Source organism: Petromyzon marinus, chromosome 13 (assembly GCF_048934315.1).
Source record: "Petromyzon marinus isolate PM22_M1 ecotype Great Lakes invasive population chromosome 13, UKy_Petmar_22M1.pri1.0, whole genome shotgun sequence".
NCBI classification, from domain to species: domain Eukaryota; kingdom Metazoa; phylum Chordata; class Hyperoartia; order Petromyzontiformes; family Petromyzontidae; genus Petromyzon; species Petromyzon marinus.
Genome location: NC_133679.1, coordinates 1,171,551 through 1,189,525, shown reverse-complemented (window position 1 = coordinate 1,189,525; position 17,975 = coordinate 1,171,551). Strand labels below are relative to the sequence as shown.

At 45.3% G+C, this 17,975-nt stretch overlaps 1 protein-coding gene across 6 annotated transcripts in view; it reads left to right on the top strand.

Moving 5' to 3' along the window:
* LOC116942192 (E3 ubiquitin-protein ligase NEDD4-like) overlaps positions 1-17,975 on the top strand; it is a 56,490-nt gene that overhangs the window by 8,762 nt on the left and 29,753 nt on the right. For 5 of the 6 annotated variants that reach the window (XM_076066770.1, XM_076066771.1, XM_076066769.1 and 2 more), the window contains exons 2-5: positions 13,350-13,400; positions 14,512-14,573; positions 15,121-15,220; positions 16,780-16,952. In XM_076066770.1, the coding sequence (XP_075922885.1) occupies positions 13,350-13,400; positions 14,512-14,573; positions 15,121-15,220; positions 16,780-16,952 (386 nt within the window). The remainder of the gene's footprint in view (positions 1-13,349; positions 13,401-14,511; positions 14,574-15,120; positions 15,221-16,779; positions 16,953-17,975) is intronic. The other variant, XM_076066768.1, reaches the window with a different exon arrangement.

Below are 17,975 nucleotides of genomic sequence, written 5' to 3'. Positions count from 1 at the left end.
CTATCCTGCCATTTGGCTGCTAACATCCTGCACATGAGCCGATTTTCCCTGAAAGTCAGAGTTATTTTGAAGGTGAGTTTTCAAGGGGGCGGTTGAGCACGACCTGAGGCCGAGGAGCTTCCAGCTCGCTTGACACATCCCCTGGTGATTCAGAAGTCGGTGTGTGATTTTGTTTACACACATGGCCACTGCAAAGCACCCGGCCTCAAATGTTTGTTACGTTTTACATGCTTGTAATCGCTACACATTTATTTTGCAACATTTGATGCTGGCTCGTGATGGTGTGTACTTGTGGTCAATGTCACATGGTCTTTAACATCTACTTAACAGCTGGCGGTGTCATTTAGTGGCACCCTGCACATGCCCGAGTGGTTCCAGGAATACAATTGTCGACACTCTCTAGACTGGCTGAGTGGTGAGTGTCCCCACGATGAGGTCTGCCCCAGCTGCCTAACGATTAACATTTGTTTAATGAAGATGCACCACACAAACAGCCAATGTATCCCTTTATTTTGTAGCCACCTATATTGACGCTCCGGCTGTATCCCACAGTTTGCCGTGAGTTTGAACTGAGAATCCTAATATTGGCCGCGGAGGGTTACGTGCTAAGTTTTTATAAGTTTTGTTCGCGAGGAAAAATAAAAGCCTCCAGCCTTGCGAGTAATGTCACCGGAGTTGCTGCACTCGCTTTAGATGGCGTCGCGAGGTCACGAGGGGCAGCGGCCGCCGTGCCTTACGACGACGCACGGCCTCCTCCCCTCTCATTCACGTAGCTGCACGCCACAGACGCGCGTCCGACCGTGTGTGACCGTGCGTGCGAGTGCTCGAGCACACGGAGCTTGGCCGCGTATCTGTGAAACGGGATCCATTTTCTTTTTTGGGATTAATTTTCCCTTAAGTGGCAGGCTTGGAAAATGTTGCTTTTCAAAATCCAAAGAGGCAAGTGTCCCATAAATAATCGCAGGCCATTTGTGAACGTCTCTGTACACCCCTTAGCTGTGCTTCTGAGCATACACAGGTGCTACCTATGTTTATTGATGTTGGTTTGAGAAATTCCCGGTGGCTATGACCAGTGAATGGCTTTGGCTCGTGGTAGTACATGCCTTTTTTGTTAGTTAAAAAAAATCTGTCGCGTAGACTACGGTGAATGTATCTGAATGTTTGTTCAAGCGTGTCGTTTCTCTACTTACCCACCTACACAGCATTTGAAAACCAAAAAATAGAAATTTCACGCATTAATTTTAGCCCTTTCCCCGCTGGGAATTGATGTGGAGCCCCCCCCCCCCCCCTCAGAATCTCAATTACTATCGCATGCGTCTTCTCAGATGTGTGCTTTTAACCTAATGGTCTTTTTATTTTCCGATGTGCACTTACAATACGTTGAAGTTGTAGTCTGGCCGCTGTGCAGGTAACATCATGGGTGCCTAAATCTTTGTCCGGCGCATTGGTTGACGATGTTCCTCACTGATTGATCTCAACCCCCCCCCAACCCTCTCCAATGAAAAGCTCATAAAACCTTGCAGTGTTTGTTGAAATCAAGTTGTAGATAATGTATTGACACCAGCTTGCATGGCTCCTTATAACCTGTTGGACATTCGCATTGATCGGAACCTGAGGTTTCAGAGTCATTAGAATGGTTTTAATTCTCTGCTGAAAACGAAGCAAGAGATTTGCTCTCGTGAGGTTTTCCCATGAGCACTTGCGAGGCTTTCAAGCAGAATTTTAAATCGCATCCTTGTAAATTGCAGGTTGTTTAATCAACACCAACAGCGTAATGAATGCTATGCCGCTATACCACAATCATGTATTATACATTCACAGCTTTGCTTCACACCAAAAGTGTCTCAATGTGCACAGAGATCACTAATATTGTTTTAATTTTTACGTCGGTGCAGTTACCGTGTCGTTTAGAGGCAGGGTTATCGTTTTAAGGATTGCTTTAAAATTCTATTAAAAAGGCGGAACGCTAACTGAAACTAACGGTGCTGCATATAGAGCAGCACATTTAAAAGGAGTTTAATTTCTGCGTCCAATTACGCTTCGTACGGAGACCTGTTCATCAGGGCTCGCTATTTACTGTGGTCCCTGTGCAATGCTTTGCATTTTTGGTGAGATTGGATTTGCTTGCATTGTTTAGGAGCTTTTTTTTTAAGTACTGCGGAGTGAAAATAATGTGTACGTGTGTGGAGACAGCGTTTCGGGAAGCAGCGGCGCTCTGGTTCACACGCTGCGCTATAAACCCGCTGGTCTCGCTTAAATTCCCGGCCACAGCTGAAATGAGTGGAAAGTGATATCTGAGCTTACCATTACTGTATTGACTGACCAGCGTGGTGAAGTATGCTAATACAACCCCCCATGATTGACACAGTATGGGAAGACTTTCATCCCACAGTGAATTGATATTCTCTAAATTATCATGTTAATATACTTTCTTGCAATTGTAAGCAATGTAACAATACCTCATTCAAGCACAGTGCTTCATGCCATTAATTAAAATAAAATGTCAATGTATATTGCATATTCTTGGTTCTTTCGGTAAAGTCACGTAGAAGGGAAACAATACAATAATACAAATATAAAACAATAAATTTTATATTTTTATTATTTTATTGTTTCCTTTTTACGTGACTTTCATTATTATAGAACAATAAAATGTTATATTTTTATTATTTTATTGTTTCCCTTCTACGTGACTTTACCGAGAGAACCAAGAATATGAATCCCTGCAGTCAGGAAAGTTTTAAATCAAAATATGTATTACGTGTAATATGAATTCAAACAGCGAGGACCGGCTTTTAGCTGTAACTTAACTTGTTTAACATAATGGGTTCGTTGCCAAATATATTTTTACATTGTTGCTCAGATGAAGTAGAGATCACAATGCAATGTCCTACAAGGAGATACAGGATAAAGCCATATCCTCAATATTCTTTCACTTTGTAAAATTATTTAATTTTGTCTGATGGGAAAGGTACCGTGTGTGTGTTGTATCGGTGTTGCTGGGGACCACTGTGTGTGTGGTGTGTGTGTTATCGGTGTTGCTGGGGACCACTGCTTTCCTCTGGGCTTCGGTGTCCCGCTGGGCCCTGGGCCTTAGGCCAAACGAGGAGCCTGAACCCAGCCACCACCACATTTTCTGCAGCCATTCGCTGCAGCTGCATTGCTGCAGTGAACTTCGCGGGGTCTCGCTTATTTATTCTGCTTCGGTTCCATTTCAATGAAGCCAATTGTACCGAGCGGGACATTTTTCAGGCAACATATATTAGCTCATTTTGAAAAACTAAACACATTTTGTAATAGCCATGTTCATTATGGTCCAGTTCCACGGTGTGCAGCGGCTTATAGCAATATATCACCGCAATGCTTCCCTGCTCAAGCCATACAAGACTGATAGCCCAGAGTCGGTGTGGGAACTTCCACATTCCGATGGCGTAGGTGTTTCTACCTCTGATGGAAAGCAAATATTCAGTTCCATCCTTAATTTATCGATTTTCTGCTAAATGTTGTGGTTACGAGTGTGATTAATGCAAGGTACAATTTGAACTTAACACGATTTGTTACTTTATAAAAGCCATATTTATTTTATAGATCTCCTGCAGATGAAGAATAAGTGCCTGGGCAACAGCCGCATTCTATTCATGCTTATATGAAATAAGAATGGATCTTGTTTGGGAACACAGCTCAAACACGTAATAAACAGGCGAGGGTCTGTCCCATCTCCAAGATAAAGTACACACACGTCCATAAAGCAGTGGGTCTTCCGAGTCGATATTTTCCAGCAGTATATTTTGTTTCTGTAAATGTGTCTGCTTGAAGATTTTTGACCGTAAATCTGCTTATAGCTGCAGAGTGTTAGGCCGGGTTACGTAATCCGCTGTGGACTCAAACACAGCGGGATTACTTTCCAGCATTTGCTCCATGACGTGTCATGCTGCCCTTCATAGGTGCTCGTGAAGAGCACTTGGCCCAAAAGTCTCTTCTCGGCTATACGGGGGAGACCTTTGTGTTTGTAGAGACAAGAAGCATCGTCAGAGTTCGCTGGATTTGAGTGGAGAGAGTGGCAATGGTTTGCGGTTCACATACACGATCGTTTTATTTATTTCAAATCGTGCGTGAGGCACGCATCTCACCGGTGAATGCATACCATGCAGTTAATGTGCAGCATTACGTAAGTTTATCTTCAAAAAGCATGTGTTCAAGGTCCCCTTTCCACATGTTTTGGTTACTTAAGCTGCCTTAAGCCATTTGGAAAAAAAGTTGCACATGCTTACATATGTATACAGGATAGCGGTGGATTTCTTGCCATGTTCATGTTTTGAATATTTCCTCTGTTTCAGGAAACATTTGTCTTCATAAAATGAGGTCTTATTTAAACATTTATTAAATCTAGCCATCCAGGGATCCTATTAAGTTAATGTGTAAACACTAGCCCTGAGATATATTATTTATATGCATTTTTAAGGTAGTTAATGTTTAATTCCAAAATGATTGATCTCCTGTTATAATGTCACATTATCGTGCTTAATCACCTGGCAAGAGTCGATGAAGCACACAAGAAGTTCCTTCTCAACGAACACGAGAGACGTTTCATCGTTTACGTGCGAGGGTCCAACCGATACAAATATTCTAATCAGGTCGTACATTTTGCTATCGTAGGAAAGTTCCAATAAATAATTAATGAGTGGTTTTACTTGGGAAGCCAATAAAACCCTGCACAGAACGCCACTGGAGACGCGTTGTGTGGTTCACGTCGATTATTTCCTTATGCTGCTAGTTCACAATCAATTATATCCTGCTATGTGATGTATAAAATCAGTGGTATAAGAATACTGTAGTACCATGATGTACTACAATTAATTAAATAATAGTGTGTACCATGATTTATCACAATTTTGTTGTCTTGGGCCACCGAATGACCTGGTAAAAAATTTTGTCGCAAGACCCTCCACCGAGTGACATCGCCAAACAAAATAAATCGTCGCGCGTGCCACACGAGCGTTTAATGCGCCAGTCGTTAATATTTCAGCGCGGCAGTAAGTTGAAGAGAAATTCTCACAACCAGATTTAGCGGTCAGATTTGACTTTTCACCTGAAACTACATCAAGCACCTTAATGAAGATCTACGTGTTAACATGATGTGCTAACTTGGTCAACGAAGTAAAAAAATACCGATGCAGGCTAAAATACTGTACATTTTCTGAAAGATCGGACGTAAAGGAACGCCTATTTTGCTACTAATGAAGAGGGAATGCCGTGAAATGCATACCCAGGGGTGCTGTTGCACCTTGATAGCCTGTCATCCCGTCTCCATGATACCACGTTTGTTGTGCTGCGTTTATCCTGGTTCGGCCCAATCAGTTCGGTCTCCATGGCAGCACTGCACCAACGCCCTTTCATTTCTCCACCCCAAGGTCTAGAAACTGACCCAGGCAATGCACACTTATTCCCGGTAGGAAGCCAGGCAAAGGTCAGGGAGATGGTTGGTAGGAAAGTGGATAAGCCCAATGCTTTTTGTAAACAATCCATTTAGAATCTTGATATTTTTAAACGTGGTCTCCGATCTAATTAAAATGACACGTGGATAATGTAGAGACACCACAACTCCACACTTGCGAGTGATTTGACTTAACTCGGGACAGGAGCCCCGCACAATCCACAGAGACGAGCAAAGACGGTGGCCATGAACTCCCCATGAGCCTGGTGGCAGTGTTGTTCCGAAATGGCTTACGGCGACGGTAGCTCATGGGAATTGTTTCGCAGGTCGTAAGGTGATGGGTGTGAGTTACTCTGCTCCTAAAGCCATCACTGTGAGGACACTGTTAAGATGCTGCAAACCAAAGTGAGCTTTGTAATTACGAACCCTTTTCTGCAGGTTTACTGGTGTGGCGGTAGGCTAGCTGGGCCACCGTCGGGGTCAGCTCGCCACTCAGGAAACGCATTGAAAGGGGTTCATTAGTTTGAATTCCACCTCTGTTACGTAACACTGCCTGGCATTATTTAAAGCATGTTAGCTGTAAGCAAAAAAAAATCACAAGGTTAGTCATTTGTTCCATAGCATTACCCATATTCGACAAATGTTTATAAATGCACACAATATTACAAAGAAATGTATATGCTCACATTATTAAAGGTAACTCCTATTATCCACGCGGTTACAGGGGAGGACCAATGTCACAGATCCTTTCATCCGTGGGGTAATCCGCCATTGTTACTCAACCTCCGCGGGGCAAAGGATTGTGGGTAAACTGGGTATTATTGGACGAATTTGCCGCACGACTCTCCATATCCGCAAAATGAACGCGTGGTAATTCAGGGTATTTAAAGCAGAACGACTTTGCGTGCGAGCACAAACCGCCACATGGCAGAGACTGGCACGCACAACGCTTGACCGTGATATCCATTGCCCCAACATCGACTTTGCACTGCGATGCATTGCCTGGAATGTGGAGCACTGTGGAGAATAATAAGGGAAACGCAATCAACTAGCCGCACCGTTTGGGAAGCCGCTTAAACAGTGTGCGCCGTACGAGGGTTAAGAAAGGTCCACGCTCCTAATTAAATCTGCTGTTTCCATGTCTGTTTACAGAGAACACACTCTATTCTTAGGCTGCTATTTCTGGTGGCAGAAAAAGCAGCCGCCGCTGTCCGGCCGCATAGCGCGGCGCATCCAAACGACGCCGCCGCAGCCCCAGGCTTCCGCTCTCGAGAGCCTCTCGAGAGCGGCGCCGTGCCTCCCAGAGAGCTCGAGCTGCTCGCACAACGGCACGGCCGCGGCTTGGCCTCTGCCTCGAGTGGCACGGAGAACGCTGCTGCTCCCCGTGCGGCGGACTCCGCAATGCAGGAGTTACCCGGTGGTCGCCGGTGCGGCGTGGGATGACTCGTTGGTGAAACGTTGAGACTATGCGAGAGGCGCGCTGTGCGCTCGTGCGCGCGTTATTCTGCGTCTCGTTGACCCACGTACATCAAGCCCCCTGCCAGTTTTTTTTTTTCACCCGACTCCCATAATTCTTCCCGTTTGTTATGTGACTAATGTCCAGCGCGCGCGAGCCGGCTTATTGTTATTTAGAGTCTTTTAAGCTCTTCATCAAGTTAATTATTTCCACTCCTCTATCTCCTCGGTGCTATTTGTTTTTCCCCACGGGGGTGGGACCCCCACTGCGCCGTGCACGCCTCCGCTGTGGCGCGCAGTGGCTGACACCCCCACACATGCACACCGCCGCTGTCCACAGCGGTATTAATGGGTTCGCCGGAGTTAGTCGATCGGCAGGTCGCGTGTGATGGGGCAAAGTGTGCGTACTCGCACCTGTTCCAAGATGCGTGGCCTTTGTCGAAGGGTAGAGTAAATACTCTCTGGAGGTGTCGTTAAATCAGCATTGTACACATTTATATTTACGCGATCTAACCCAAAAAAACCTTTATGATGGATGATGTTGGTCCCCAAAGCCTGCTACGTGTTAGACTGACCACGTGGAGGGGCTTCCTGGAGCTCCCTCCAACCAGACACTGGTTGTGGCAGGGCGATGCCTTTACTTTTCATTCTAATGTAAAGTGCAGATATGCTTATTTAATGTGCCCTTAAGTGTTGCTGTTAAGCACTGCAACAATTATATCATCATCACCACCAGCACGGTGGTGGAGCACACCTGTATGCCGTGAGGGTTGGTGGAGCCACACACAGATGTTTGCGAAACTCCCTTCGCGTGGGCGTCGCCAAGAGAATGCGGTAGAACAAATGTGTGGGCTCCCAATTGTTTCATCTGTATGGGATCGAGTGTTGCCCCCTCTCACGTGTGAGTTTCCTCTGAAATGTAAAGACTTCGCATTCGTGGGCCGGTAACAACCTTCATATGTAGAGAACTGCAGAGCTTGTGAAAATATTGGCGCCGGCTGTCCTGGCGCTGCTTCCCCACCGGTGATTGTTTGCGCCTCTGCGTGGTTATTTTCTCCAGGCGTGAGTGAATACTGTGCGTTGCGTGACTGTTGAAATTATTATGATTATTGTTGTCACGAAAACAACCCTCTCGGACAAACACGGTCCTGTTTGCAAGGTTGGCATCGGTTGCATCGCACTTTCTTTGACCGCGAGTCAAATAAAGCGGAAGCAAAAAACCATTCATCGTGACAGTATTACATTGAAGCAAAGGGAAAACATTACAGTTTATTTTAATCTACCTCCTTGCGGGCAGTGCAGCTCATAATGAAGTAACAATCTGGATAATGCGTAGCTTAATAACAATAAACTCCACCTTTTGTGTGCCGATTTAGACACCCTCTTCATATATGCGGTGCAATTCAAATGATCTTCCAGGTAAATGAGAAGTGTGCAAAAAGTGAATTGAGCTGGCCGAAAAGAACATTCAAGAGCATGAAACTGAGCAGCTGGAGTAGTTTGAGTCTTGTATTAATGCATTCAATCAGAGCTTCATTCAGCAAGCATGTATGTATGCCACTTGAGTACACTTTTGCATAGCGCATAAGCTTCTCTTTGTGTTCATATTTAAATAAAATATGTCAATGAGTGTCATTAATTCAAGGAAACAGATGCTGGGAACATGCAAATGAGGTTCTGGAATTTATCTACAATTTCCGTCCGTAAATTGTGGAAATTAGATTTGTGGATCCCCTCCGTGATTTAACCCTGCCGCGTGCAGTGCTGCTGTTGACGTATAGCGAGCACGCTGCTGCCACACACCACGTGGCGTTGTATGAGAGGGGTGTGGTGTTTTGATAAGCAGCGCTGCGTACGTGAGCGAGCACTCTGCCGTGAGCTCAGAAGGGACCAGTCGCGTGTTGGCGTCTGTCTGCCTGCCTCCGTACCTCTTTGTAGAGATGTTCTTTCTATCCAGTTTCTACAGCGCTGCTTTAACCACATCCAGGGTGAGTGGCAATACTCTTATATTATGTGCGTCTGATCAAATGTACGTTTCATTTTGATGTTAATATTTTAATTGCATAGATTGTTTATGTCCCGATATAAACAAACGGACTTGTTACCTGCATATTAAGTATCGACACTGATACAAGAGATATAAATATTTGTAGTAATTCATGAATTTCATCGTGGTCAGTTCACTTAAATTGGTTTAATTTGATCTTTTTGGAACATTGTTATTCCATTCACACATCAAATATGTATGATCTTGCATACCAATATTTAATGAAATCTCTCTTCTGTAGTGTAATTAATAAAGATGTACCACTTTTAAACTAATGTTTAAAATTACAACAGTATTATTTTACACCTTTGTCAATCCGCTGCTGGATGAAGACCCCCCTCCCCGTGGTGGTTATTTGGCCATACTCCACACGATGGTTCATGCGGGTCGGTGAAGCGGGGGTCCTAACCAGGACCGGTCTAGGTGTCACTCGCCACAGATGTTAGCCGTGGACTCAGTCTCGCTCGGGTCGCCGGGTTCGTGACGGAGTGCACTGCACATGCCCCCCTGTTTCTTCCAACATTATTTGTGATTTCTATTAAGAACTTGCCAGCACTCCAATGAAAAAACCCATTAGATTTTGTTATTGCAAGCGAAATATGTTGCTCGTGTTTCTTATGTTATGTTTGTTGGGGTGAGTTTTCTAGGGTTGTGTTTTGTGTGTTAAATCAGGTGGCTCTGATTGTGTACTATGGTCGATGGACCCACATGTATTTATCCAGGCGGGAGAATTGGGGCTCTGTTTAATTCTATTTCAGAATCTGTCGGACCATCTATTGAGTGTAATTTGAACATGATTTAGTAAGTAGAATGAGTGTTGGTATGCATTACATTTTATGACCTCAAACTAGCAATTGAGGTCATGCAGTCTATACAATATCAATATAAATATAAACCATTGTACGGCTAAAACACATTCTTCATAAGCAGCGATTTCTATTTGCAGACAAATGTAAATTTTCATCATAATCTGCAAGAACTACCCACGCCCTTTATAAATTGGCTGCCACTGGCACGGTTTTCACGTCTGTTGAGTGGCTCTCTTTCATTGATCCTTTGTAACATGATGGCAGCGGCAGCACGTGATGTCAGCTCACAACATGCTTGGTATTGCCACCCTGTGTGTGGAGGCATGGCTTGCCTCAATAGCTGCACCCTTAGTGGCCTAATGTTTCCCTTCAGCATGACTTTACCGAAAGAGCTAAGAATATGGCCTAATGCTGTTTGCTGTGTACAAAAACAATACCAAATTCCTTTTGCAAGTACGAGCAACACTCAGAAAACAAGACGGTACAAGAAAAACAACCCCAAAGGAGGGAACGCCTGAGATTAGCTCGCATATAAGCAGGAGATGCCTTCGGTAGTAATGTGGGAATGCTTGAATCCAGCAGGAGCTAAAACGTGCCCATCAATGATCATGGTTATCAGCTGAGTTTGTAGAACAACGGATTCTGACTTCCCACAAGCTGGTACTGATTGTAACCATTATTACGCGAATTGGTCCTATGCATTAATTTATGTGAATTAATAAATATTGTGGGTCATCTTAGAGCATTTGGTAACGGACACAAATACATTTCAGAGAAGCTGCTGGTGATGTCTGTTCCTGTCCTTTTGTGTTTCTCAACTTGGCATAGAAAATTGGGGTTATTTTTCTCATGCTTCATGTAAAGTTGCTTAGAAGAAGCATCTGATACGAATTGGTTGGAATTGGCAGCCCTTGTTGGCACTCGTATCGCCATCGCCTGCTGCTCGCATTCGGAGCGTTGTTACGAGGGGATTTGAAGGCGCTGTGAAGGTAGACATCGTGCGTGCCACACAAGCAGTGTGAGATCTTGCCTCCGCTATCCAGAAAAAAAAAAGCGGCATTCGCACACACAGGCTTTGACAGCCAGCAACAGCAGCGCCATTCCTGCCGCACGTTCGTTCGCACTGGGGTACTTTTCAAAGACGCCTTGACAACTCGTTGTGACGGTGCTCGTGTTACCGCTGTTGAGATCCCGAGGCGGTGGTCTCGAGCCTGGTCACCGGCAATGGTGCGAAGGTCCCATTAACAATTCCATGGTGGGTTCTCACTTAAGTAGCGTATCGAGGGCTTTTCAGAGTAAACATTGCATTTTGTGTGTTTGGTGGGGCAAATAATGTCAAAGCTTCCGTGAAACCGAGTGGTTTGCTTTGCAACCTGATCATCGCAGTGAACCTGAAGAAGCTTCATTATCTAAAACGTTAGTCACCATATATATTTCCATTTTAAGACGGGTGTTATTCATGAGGTTTGTCGATGCTGTACTGGTTTGTGCACTGCGTGTACAGCTTTGCGTTTTTATCCTTGCAATTTAAATGGGGGAGAAAACTGGTCGAGTGCCGCATGCCAGCCGTGCATTTCTTACTGAGCCAATATCTCTGAATTCGCATCGGGCTGGGTGTCAACATTTGAAGCAATTGGCGGGACCCCGGGGTCCCATCAATGCCCCGGGGTGGGAAAACCCACGTAGCGACACGAGTCTTGTTGCCTTACCGACAACAAAACTAGCGGTCAATCGATTGGCCTCGTCGAGAGCTACTCGGGGCACTAAGTTTCTTAAAAAGTTGAAAAATTACATAAACACGTTTAATTCACTGCGGGGGCGGGCTCGCCTTAGCAAAGAAGCTGAGGATCGACGGCTGACCGGAGGGCGTTGTCGCCGCGCGCAACTGCGGCGGACGGCCCGAGCTTGCGTTTGGCCGGTGGGGTGGCGCCCATCGTGTTGATCGCCGCCTGCTGCTGGCGCTTGTTGGCACGAGTCTGGGCGGGCGGCACGTTGCTGTCGTCGTCCAACTCGGCGACGAGGTTGGGCGGGATGGCTGGATGGTAGTCGAAGCACGAGTGGGCGGACTGAAAAATAATAATTATTGACCTGATTTTTGCGGGACCTCGGGGTCCCGCCAAATTATTCATTTGTCAAAGCAACCAATTCTGCATCGCCTACAACGTTTCACCCAGTTGCTATTTTTGGCTAATTCTGTCGGCGGTATTTTCCATTTAAGCAGTTAATTTCAGCGAGACGATCCGTTTTATTTCATGAAAAAATATTGCGGTAACTCGGTTACAAAGCAATATGTTCAAGTGGTCTTCACACGAGCTCGTGTATGACACACGGTGGAAGTTTTATTATTATTTAAATGTATTATGAAGGAAAATCGATTTGTGAATTGATAAATGTGTTGAGCAGGCCAGCCCGAGGACACATTTGGGCCCTGGTCATCCGTTACCGTTGCATTCCCCACACTGAATGTTACCATTAAGGTCTCTGAAGTTGAACCTGATATCTGGTGCCTATAAATAAATGTACGACTTGTAGCTTTTAACTGAAAAATATGACACCTTGATCTTTAAGGCACAGTCTTGCACTTGCAGAAGCTTGCATTGCCGAATGCTTGGCTTCGTGTGATTTCTATTCTGCAAGCTGAGAAACAAATCTCTCTCCAGCTGTTGCACGCACACTAGGATGTAAAAACATGGTGTAAAGTGTAGCCCTGTTATTTAGATCACCCATTAATGACGTAGACTAACAAATCTCGTCACTGCATGTCTTACAAATTCAGTGTTTTTCCTTTACTTATTGTTGTTGCTCAATTCACGTGGGGTTGTCTTGCTGTGAAAAGTGACGTTCATTTAACATCTGGGGTTGTCCTCCTCGAATCGGTAGGACAGCCCTCGGCTGACCTGCACAGGCATTTGAATGATAATTTCCAGGTGGTTGATCTTCGGTTGGAAACGTTTTGATGTTCCGAGTTTTCCGTGAACGAAACAAAACAATTGCGGCATTTCTTTTGACCCTCATTGGTGCAGTGGAGGGTGTCTCTGGAGACTTTCTCCAAACGCGATGTTCTGTCGCAAGGGATTCTCCATGTGAACTGTATTTTAATAATAATAATAAGAAGAAAAAATATTCTTAACTTTTTCAGGATGATCACAAGAGACCTTTCGTTCTTGTTCGTTAAATAACTCGAGGGAAGAGCCTTGGTGTGATATTTATTTTTTCTTTTGTAAGGTGCTATTAATGGCAGTAGTGGTACGGTGTTTTGGTCTGTGTTTGTAGCTGCACGACTTCCATCCCAGTCTCAAAGTCAATATTAATTAACTGTAATTAAAGCACAGTTTTTCCCCCATTACTGATTCTTTCATTTCCTATTCACCTTGGAAAAAAGCATTCCACGTTTAAAAATGAAATATTAAGTGCTAGCTATGTCCTTTGCACAATGTAAAATCTTTTCTGCAAAGGCTCTTTGAGGCTGTGCCCTGAGTATCTTGTCAATTAAATAGTGCAGTACATGTGATAACTCTGGCAGTGATTAAAAATGTTACGTATCGATTGATATTAATTATTGCTTAACTCGCATGTGATGTTGCTTGGTTGTTGTTCGTTTCAGACGAGAGATGACTTCCTGGGCCAGGTGGATGTCCCGCTCAGCCACCTCCCGGTATTTGCCCTGCACGCACTGCAATTGGAGGGTGACTTCCCGTTTGTGGTCAGCTGCCAATTTAACAATCGATGCTCGCCTCTTTCTCATCGGAGCCGTTGTCTATTCCACGCGTGTTACGAGTCCCTGGGAGCAAACCCAATACGTGTAGCGCAGCACTGCAGAGGCATACACTTGGAGGCGGAGTGGCAGTGCAGTGGTTGGCGCAGTGAGCTCAGAACCCAGCAACCGAATTCAATTCTCAGCCGTGGATAACGTTAGTGGCAAGGGCTGTCTGAACCGGACCTACTATTTACCAACCCACACTGGCCAATGCAGTGAAGTATGGTCACACGTCGGGATGGAGAGGCCTTCATCCAGTAGTCAGTTGACAAAGCCGTCTAATCATTAATATGCATTGTCACGGTTTTCGCATTCATCCTTCACCATGTATCATCAATGTCTGCTGTGCGTGGCACATAGGTTAATGCTTAACTTGTAATCTATAAACAATACATTTTGATTTAAAGCTTTCGTGACTGCAGAGATTCATATTCTTGGTTCTTTCGGTAAAGTCACGTAGAAGGGAAACAATAAAATAATAAAAATAATAAAAATATTGTTTTATATTTTTATTATTTAATTGTTTCCCTTCTACGTGACTTTACCGAAAGAACCAAGAATATAAACATTAATTAATGCAGTTGGCCAAACATCCCAATATAGGGCCACAGAGCTTGGGCAACTATTGGCACCAGTTCTCGCTGCCTTTCCGCTTGTCCGTGCTGTCAGCAGAGATGAGCACCTTCCAAACACCGGTGCCATTGAACTAATTGCGTGGGCTGTGGATAGCGATTGGCACCATTAACCATAGCCAGTTCCTTCTTGTGAACAACAGGAGTGATAACAGCCGGTGAGGTATTCAGGGTCCTTTTCAAAGTTTTCTCTGGCCAATTTCAGATAGCATCAATTGAGAAATATGCTCTTGCTGTTGCCCGATACAATTCAGGCATCACTAACACATCTGCATGCTTGCTATGCCACGCAAAGCAAAGTTTTTTAAAAGAAATTGGCCGTATTGTGTTTGCACGGAGCTTAACCAAGGTAAAGCTACGTTCGTTTTTTATTGCAGACTGAGGACCCCACCAGGGAGAGACCGTACACCTTCAAGGACTTCCTGTTGCGGCCACGGAGGTAACATCCCCACTTAAAAAAAACAACATTTGAAGTGAAAATGAAATGTTTGTTTGGTCCACAACGCTCTCACGTGCAAATGCTGTTTATGGGTCGTTTTCACTTTCTGTTACAAACGAATGAATATTGTTATATTTAGGTTTTTTTATTTAATCTCGAATTGTAACCCAATTGTGTAATTTGGCGTCATGTCTTTAGGATAAATACATTTAAATTCAGGATTCAGAAAGCAGTGACGGAACAATAGGTTAGGAAATTTCCCCAGAATATGATGGCGGACAACCACTTATGGGTTTAATAATCACAGGTGGCCGATGCATGGATAAATCATCCAGACTCGCGACGGTGTCCACTCATTGCTCAGCGATGAGCAATAGATGCTTGAGCCACCCTGCCGCTTCTAATTTACCGTTTAATAACTCGACCCTTTCCGCTGGGCCCTCATCTGCCGTGTGTGAGCAAACGGCGACCCCTCATAACGCGTTGATAATCATTTAACGCTTCACGTGTTCTGTGCGGGTTGTTTATTTTCCCCGTGCAACTGCAGTCATAAATCCCGGGTGAAGGGCTACCTGAGGCTAAAGATGGCCTACTTGCCCCAGAATGGCATAAACGAGGAGACCCCAGAGCAGACTGAAGAATCGGAGGTAATCCATCACCTCTGTGCGAGTGTGGGTTGTGACGTTTGTCAACCGTCTTGTACGTGAGCCCTCGGCCGTGATCTGTTACGCGTCGCATCCTCGAGTCCGTGTGCGCTCGTGCACTGTGTACGATGCGGGAATTGTTCGTACTGTATTCTGTGATGTGTTGTTTGCTTGGCTTTTAGCTGTGGAGAGTAGGGGGTCCTTGATAGTTGCCTACTCTTTTATTATTCATGAAGAATTTTCCACCCTTAATGGAAATGAAAATTACCAGAAGTGCAACTCGTGTAAGCCAAATAAATCACAGCGGCTGTCTCCGCCACTTTGCTGTGTTCACAAACACGATGCCCCCCCTTGGCGTGTTTGTGTGACACGTGCCCAGAACTTATTAATCTTGCTAGATTACATCTTGCAAAAAAGTATGTTAATGCCAAATTAAAATTGTTATCTGTATCTCGTTGCACATGCTGTCCAATTGAAACATTTCTTGCACATCACCCAAGGTGCGTTGTGTTAATTATATTTGAAAAATAATGTTTTAAAAGGATTTTGCTTCGAGGAAAACATTTCCTTTATTTCTCATCCGCTGCCGATTGGCATTTCAACATTTTCACAAAGCCACTGACATTTCCAAAAATAAATGTGTGACGACGCTGGCGGCTTGGCATTGTTAAATCTTAAGGGGGCGAGAGACCACCCAGAGGAGTCCATTGTGCACGGGACGTCCGCGATAATGAAACGCAGCGAGGGGGGTATTGGCCGATGGGGAAACAAACCCGTGCCAAGAACAGCAACAACTAAAAATAAACATGCGAAAAGATAAGTGCACCATTTGACATAATTTATATAGAAATTAATATCTACGTTCTTCAATAAAGGGAATACTAACCCGATACACACTTTGTTATAGCCCCATCTTTTGATGTTGCCGTATCTCATTACCCAACGGTGTGCTGTATATAAACACAGCACGGGTAATTAGCCCATTGTGCGTTGTGAGCCTCACCGTATTTCTCAACCTCACCCGTGTGTTCTCATCTGCTGTGTGTTAAAACCTCGCTGTCTGTTTCATTATTACGCGTAGGTTAACCGGGAAAGCTTCACTGGGTCTCATAACTTTTCCAGGAGGGTCCTGATTATTTTTTGCAGTAGAAGAGGATGATTGCCTTGTTTATCCAATTGAGTCATTTATGGTGTAATTCTTTAATTTGGCAAAATGGGCAAGTTTGGACCACACGACACCAGCGCAACAGTGGCCTACTCTTGCGAATGACGTCTCGGGATCTTTAACGTGCACTGTTGAACGGGCAGTACTCAGTGCTATTACGATTGCTACACCTGCGATAATAACCGAGGCGGCCTCTTGATTCCAACCGTGAACCTCTGCAACAAGCAGCGAACGCGCGCAACCCCTGGGCCGCGTGACCGAACCCGCGTTATAATCCCTCCGTGTGGTGCGATCCGCTGTGCGTTCTAACCCCACCGTGTGCTGCTGCCCCGCCGTGTTGCGATGTACCGCGCGCGCGTCATAACGCCGCCACGCATGTGACCCTGCACACCGCCAGCAGCCCGGCTGGGAGGTGCTGGAGCACCCGGACGCCGCCGCCACCCAGCGAACGAGCGAGCAGCAGCTACCGCCGCTGCCCGTCGACTGGGAGGAGAGGCAGGACAACCTGGGCCGCACGTACTTCGTGAACCACCGCACGCGCTCCACGCAATGGGTCCGCCCCAGCACCGTGTAAGCCTTGCACGCCTCGCCCCTCCCCCCAGGAAATGCCACTGGGGCAGCTCGTGTTGGGTAGATTCTAAAAGGAATAATTATAATGCCCCCTTTGTTTATCAGCCGGCTCGGCTCTGCGGTCGAGTGAGCGGATCGCATTCGGAGGGTTGCGAGTTTGAATCCTGCTTGGTGGTTGACTCGGCCCATCGTGCCTCGTGGGGTCGATTAAATCGGTGCCACTTTGCGGTGAAGTCAACGGTGGTTGTCCTATGAATATAATCGTCTCTGCCATAGGAATGTGGAATTTCTGTTCCACTGGCCTCTCAGGGCTTTAACCAAGAGATGAGCACAGCCTCGATGCTCATTTGAGGAGGAACTCACTTTGATGTATTTATCTAGGAAAGCGTTAAAATTAATTATAATCAGAAATTGCAATAATGCCATTGTTTTAGAAGGTACAGGGGCATTGGGATATTTTACCAATTCCATTAACGAGTGCATTTCATTGCCCCTGCTGAGTGTGCCGAGTTGACCCCTGACCAAGTATTATACTAATTCTCTTGGGTTGTCCAGGCAAACGCCTCACCGAGTCTCAAGATTGTTTTTTAGGATGGTCCCGCATTGGGGATGTTTTACCAGTTACATCCGTCTGAGTGTTTGGCTTGCGGAAGGAAACGGAGTACCTGAAAAAACCCCAACACTTACGAGGCGATCACGTTTTAAGCTCCGCACAGATGGATTCAAGAACACATTTGCTCGACTTGCCACCTCCTAGGCAGTGCTTTTTGAGTGGCCTGGCATTGCTTAGCGGGAGTGGGGGGAGTGTATTTGAGTGAATGCCCATGATGGAAACACAGCGTCGGATGGTTGCCCAGATTTGAGTGCAGGATCTGTGATGCTTGCTGTGAGCCTCCTGGACAATGAGGCCCCAGAGTCACCCCGCCTTCTTCACGGTCGTGCTTTCATCTGTTGCCATGCAGTCTCATATGCTGCACGTTTGTATTAGTAATAGTTGGTTTAGATGACTCGCATACTTATCCT